General features: G+C 29.7%; 1 protein-coding gene across 1 annotated transcript; it reads right to left on the bottom strand.

Moving 5' to 3' along the window:
- Window positions 1–469: 469 nt before the first annotated feature.
- Window positions 470–2,148, bottom strand: LOC114274594 (putative acetyltransferase At3g50280). Its single transcript, XM_082876281.1, has one exon. The coding sequence runs from the start codon at window positions 2,090–2,092 to the stop codon at window positions 671–673; it is 1,422 nt and encodes a 473-aa protein (XP_082732407.1). The 5' UTR covers window positions 2,093–2,148; the 3' UTR covers window positions 470–670.
- Window positions 2,149–6,627: the final 4,479 nt, after the last annotated feature.

The raw sequence follows: 6,627 nt of genomic DNA, 5'->3' as shown, positions 1-6,627 counted from the left end.
ATAAATATTTATAATTATCCCGTGCATAGCACACGTGATAAGCTATCTATACTATATATTAAGCAAAAAGGAGTTTTTAACCCTCAATGCCTGTGGGAGCTTCAATATCCCAATCTGAATTTTCTAAATTTTTTATTAAAAAAAAACCTCAGCATTTATTGATTTGGTTAAAATCCTCTAATCAGCATTTATTAACTTTTTTCAATGCACATGTCTTTTCCACATGCCTGCATTTATTGATTTGGTCAAAATCCCTTGATCAGCATTTAAAATTTTCTCATATAAATAATTATAGATACAATCTGTATATAGTTACTGCAGTACTATTTTAACTTCTCTCATATACTATGATTAATGATAAGATTGTTTAATTATTTTTATAAAAAATATTAAAAACATAATTTATATATTTAAAAAAATTTAAAATAAACATAAATATCTATAATTATTTTGTGCATAAAACAGGTCATAAGCTAGTTAATATTAACTAGTTTTCATTAATGAATTAAAACTAACAAAATGGTACAAAACAATAATGAAAATATAACACAATTAGACAAAAAAGTCTTCTCTCATCCTTGTCCCCACACGATTAAATCCAGACCGTCCAAACCCGTAACCTACACAACCGTTCTCAAACCCATCAACAACAAACAAATCCGGTAACCATTCACCAACCCGTAACGTACTGCATAAACTCCGAATCCGACTCCAAACCTGCCATAGTTTCGCTCGCCAAAACCACCTCAAGATCCACGCTCCCACCACCTTCCCGACCCGGAAACGCCGATATCTTCCCATCAAACTTATTAGCCCGCCCGCTCCGAATGGCCATGGGTCTGCCCCACCCGAAATCATTCTCATACATAGGAAACCGGGGCGAACTACCCATCGTAATCATCGCCCCATCAAAATTCCCCAACGGAAAGCAACGCGGGTCGCGCTCCCAATCCTCTACGAACCTCCTCACCATTACATCATCGTGCGCCACCACACTCTTATTCAGCTGCTCGCCGCACCACCGTAAATCCTTGGACGTCACGTCCCCGGCGGCGGCGTAAGTCGGCGCGCTCTGAATCGCGTTCCCGAAATAGTACGGCTCGAGCTTCGGCTGGAGCCGGTGACGAAAATTCACCGCCATCCGAAACGTCGTCGTTTTTCCCGCCAGCAAGTTCCTGGCTCGAGTCACCGCTCGCCAGAGCAGCGCGCATAGCGATTGGAACGAAGAAATCTCATTTGGGTCTCTGTTTCTGATCAAATTCCCGAGAATTTGATTGTTTTTGCCATGATCGAACATCAGGGTATCATTGCTTTGCTTACCTATTAATTCAATGGAGTTAGTTTCTTCGTTTTCGATCCATTTTTCTTTGTTATTTACTCTAGCTTTGAGCTTCAATAGCGATTCTCTGCTGAACCTAAAGACTCTCTCTCGCAACTCCAAATCAACCGAGAAAGTGACTTTCGGAGACCCATTTGGGAATCGAAGCACCGCTTCAGAAATCAACACCGACTCTCTTCGAAATTCCGGAACCTTCGAAACCCTCTTCACTCCCCTGCAAATCTCCGCAAAAGTATTGAAGAAATTCCAAAACGAAGTCCCGTCAGTGACGGCGTGATTAACGGCGCAGCCGATGAAGATCCCGTCGGCTAGCTCCGTCACCTGCACCGCCAAAATCGGCTTGAAATGGCCTTCGTAGCTGACCGTCCGATCAAATGGAAAGAAATCTTTGACCATCTCGGGTACATGAATAGGAGAGAGAATATCTATGATGTGAATGTGGTTTCCATTGGCGTGAATGAAGTCGGCGCCGGAGTCGATGCAGGAGATGTAGACGGAGCCGTCGGGGGCTGTGGAGAGGCGGCCGGCGAGAGGAGGGAAGTGGGTGAGAGTTAGAGATAGAGAGTGTTTGAGGAGAGAGAGTAAGGAGTGAATGGGGAGAGAAGGGTTAGTGAAGAGACAACCCTTTTGGATGTAGTGGCAAGAGAGCATTGGGAGGTCAGAGACAGAGAGTTTGAGGTCTCCGAGAGTGGATTTGTGGTGTGGAAAGACAGTGGAGTTGGAGACCAGAGTTAGAGATTGCGAAGACGACATGTTTGAACAAATGCAATTCTCTCTCTCTCTCTCACTGTCGTTTATGGTTATGTGAGGAGAGTTGGAGGGTGAGCGAGTAGAATATATAGGGCTTTGGGTTCATGCATTTGCTGATGATTGATGACTCTTTAACCTATAATATTGCACTTATGATGTTGTGTAATATTTTATGGGTACTGTTAGATGTACTTAATTTTTTATTAAATAAATAATTAAATATTTTATATGAGCGTGGATATGTAATTTTGTAGATTTATATTTATGTGAGATATTTGATTATTTATTTGAAGAAAAAAAAAAATTATAGCATTTTCTATGTTTTGTATACTATGTTGTTGTTAATTAATTTTTATAACTGTATAAATTAATAATTCAGTGCAAGCATATATTAATATTAACTTGGATAAGGTTATCTGTCAAAAAAATATATATAGTACTTATGTTATTTATAAGTTTAATTATTACAAATAGCATAATTTAATATTATATGAGTTATAATTATATTAAAAAAAATATGAATTATAACTAAACATCATATAATTAAATAACTCTTCAATTATAATTACAATAACATCATAATCAATCTCATTCTGTGTTATAACTAATAACACAATATATTATAATTAAATATATAAAAATTATAACTAAATGTAACATATGAAACACACTTTTTTGAGGTGTACACATAGAAGTTTCCTATTAACTCGGCTTGTTATCAGTCTGTTTTTGTGGGTGGATTAGACAGTTTAGTTGGATATCAAGGTTGTTTTATGGACACGATTTCTTTGCATTAGATTTGATTAAGAGATTGGAAAAGAAATTTAAAAAAGAAAATGAAAAAAACATGTGAAATATAAATATATTTTATTCACATTACTCCTATTATTATTTTTTTTTTCAAATTCATTATCAAATCCCCCAACAAGCTTCGACATCAAAATTCAATTTTTAGTTAATCTAATACCATAGATATAGAAAGGGAAAAAAAAATTAGAGATTTATAATTTTAAATCTATAAAGTCACTTATAATAATATGACAATAAAATTGAATCTTATATAATTAAATATGTAAAAAATTTTAAAAAAAATTAACACATATCATATTTGTGACTCAAATTATAAAAACTTCTTGGAGATGACAAACATTTAAAAAAGAAATTATGACTCTCTTCCAAAGATTTGGGGTGGCTGCTGTGTGAGGGTGTACAGCAGTTACTGTTATGTAGCTAAATGGGTCCATTTCAATAATTTGAATAGTTCATATTTTAGAATACATCAAGTAAAACATACCTGTAAAAAAATCAAGTTAATCGGATATTATTTACCCATTCATCTACTCACATCTGTATTTACAAAAATAAATAACAACTGTGATTTAAAGTATTAAATACAAAAATAAATAACAATTGTGATTTAAAGTATTAGAATGAATACAAATATGAGTGGATGAACGGGTAAATAATATCCGATTAACTTGATTTTTTTCCAAGAGATTGGAAAAGAAATTTAAAAAAGAAAATGAAAAAAATATGTGAAATATAAATATATTTTATTCACGTTACTTTTATTATTTATTTATTTATTTTAAATTCATTATCAAATCCCCCAACAGGCTTCGACATCAAAATTCAATTTTAGTTAATCTAATACCATAGACATAGAAAGGAAAAAAAAAATTAGAGATTTATAATTTTAAATCTATAAAGTCACTTATAATAATATGACAATAAAATTGAATCTTATATAATTAAATATGTAAAAAATTTAAAAAAAAATTAACACATATCATATTTGTGACTCAAATTATAAAAACTTCTTAGAGATGACAAACATTTAAAAAAGAAATTATGACTCTGTTCCAAAGATTTGGGGGTGGCTGCTGTGTGAGGGTATACAGCAGTTACTGTTATGTAGCTAAATGGGTCCATTTCAATAATTTGAATAGTTTATATTTTAGAATACATCAAGTAGAATATACCTACAAAAAAATAAGTTAATCGAATATCATTTACCCATTCATCTACTCACATCTGTATTTACAAAAATAAATAACAATTGTGATTTAAAGTATTAGAATGAATACAAATATGAGTGGATGAACGGGTAAATAATATCCGATTAACTTGATTTTTTTCCAAGTATATTCTCCTTGATATATTCTAAAATATGAATGATTCGAATTACCAAAATATTTTACTTAATATATTATCAAAATAAATCTATTTAACTACACAACAATAATAACTACTGTACACTCTAGATACCAGTCACCCCAAATCCCCGTTCCAAACCTCACTCTTACTCATCCATACCATACCTTACAACGCACCATGCAAGACAACAAAGCGAGTGTTTGGGGCCTCTAACAATCTGTAACATTTGGAAAGTGGGTTGACTTTTTGACTTTTTTAACTTAGAGCTAAAAAGTCTTGTTTGGGAAGGATTTTTTGACTTTTTAAATTTTTTATCAGAAAATGAATGTAATGATTATAGGTTAGATATAATATTTTATTTTATTTAACTAAAATAACCTATATTATTTTATATGATTATTTTAATCCAAATTTTACTTCTCAACGGAGGCTAGGAGAAGTTTGTGCCAAAGTGACAACACGCGTTGGCTACTGTATGTTTTTTTGTTGAGAAAGCGGGGATCGTTCGGAATTGTCTCGGGGTAAAGACAGGTGGCATTCTGGAATTGCTACACGTCACATTACATTTTATGGTAAAAAGTAATTTAATGTTAATGTTAAATGTAAATATAAGTGATATACAAATTTATTTTTTTATATTTAATAATATATAACATTATGTTTGATTGGAAATTTAAAAAGAGATTTTTTTAAAAAAATATAAAGAGTGTGTGAAATTAAATAAAATATAAGTATATTTTATTCACAATTCATCTATCTTTTTCTTTTTCTTTTTCTTATCTTTTCTCAAATCTTGCAATCAAATACAACATAAATAAAATAATTAAAATTAATGGAAGAAAGATCTCACCAAAATTTCTAAGGAGTTGATCTAGTGACTTGAAACCTAGGATTTAGGAATTTTCTTTCTCTAAATCTCAAGTTCAAAAATTGACCCTTTATGAATGTAAAATTGTGCGTGTATTTATTAATATTAGTTAAACTATTTTTCTACTTACTGATAAATAAATTTAATAAAAAAATTATTTATATACTAATATTATGAGTCCTGTTAATATTTTTATTCATTCTTTATATATTTCACAAAATAAATAAATTTTGTATACATTTTTCTATACTAGCAACAATTTTTAAAGCTATTTTTATCATTTTTCTAATATGTATATATCTATGTTATATATTAAGCAAAATGAGATTTTTAACCCCCAAGGTTTATGGGAGTTTCAATATCCCAATCTGAATTTTTAAATTTTTTTTAAAAAAAAAAAAAACTCAACATTTCTTAATTTGGTCAAAATCGCCTGATCAGTATTTATTAACTTTTTTCAATGCATATGTCTTTCCACATGCCTGCATTTATTGATTTGGTTAAAATTTCCTGATTAGAATTTAAAATCTCCTCATACAAATAATTATAGATACAATCCGTGTATAGTTACTGCAGTATCATTTTCAACTTCTCCCATACACTATGGTTAGTGATAAAATTATTTTCATAAAAAATCTTTAAAAACATAATTTATATATTAAAAAAAATCTAAATATTTATAATTATCTCGTGCATAGCACGTGTGATAGGCTAGTATTATATAAAGAAAATGAGAATTTTTAACCCACAAACCTTTTGAGAGTTCCAATATTCCAATCTTAATTTTTTATTTTTTTTATTTAAAAAAAATCTAAACATTTATTGACTTCTCCCAACCTACAAGTCTTTTTGACTTTTCACATATCTACTGCAGCACTATTTTCAACTTCTCCCGTACACTATGGTTAGTGATGAGATTATTAATTTATTTTTTATAAAAAATCTAAAAAAAATTATATATTAAAAAATATCTAAAACAAATATAGATTCTTATTAAAAAATAACAGGTTGCAATTACAAAAAAAAAATTACACTATAAAAAATAATTTGTATATTAAAAAAATATCAAAAAAATAATTTTTTATTAAAAAATAATAAGTTGCAAAAAAAAAAAACAAAAACTACTCTGTGCATTTCATTAAAATCTATAAAAACAAAAAATTTCTATATTAAAAAAATATCTAATACAAATATAAATTCTTATTAAAAAAAAAGCAGGTTGCAATTGCGAAAAAAATTACACTGTAAAAAATAATTTGTATATTAAGAAAATATCTAAAAGAAATATAAATTCTTATTAAAAATTAATAGAATGCAATTGTGAAAAAGAAAAAGAGAAAAAAAAAATTACACTGCATTTAATTAATAATGCTAAAAAAATGTGTCAAGTATTTGTGTAAAAGCTTGAACATGTGTCAATTCTCAAATTATCAAATTAATATAGATGAAACCAAAGAACTCAGTTTTAATGGCTAAAAAATATTAAAAGTCTGACCATTAAAGTCTAATAACT

The sequence above is a fragment of the Camellia sinensis genome, chromosome 1 (assembly GCF_055761805.1).
Source record: "Camellia sinensis isolate YWXY chromosome 1, ASM5576180v1, whole genome shotgun sequence".
In the NCBI taxonomy this organism is placed as follows: domain Eukaryota; kingdom Viridiplantae; phylum Streptophyta; class Magnoliopsida; order Ericales; family Theaceae; genus Camellia; species Camellia sinensis.
The sequence above is the reverse complement of the archived record's forward strand: the minus strand, read 5'-3'. Positions and strand labels throughout refer to the sequence as shown.

Coding starts and splice junctions, on each gene's coding strand:
- LOC114274594 (XM_082876281.1), bottom strand. CDS start 2,092: ATGTCGTCTTCGCAATCTCTAACTCTGGTCTCCAACTCCACTGTCTTT.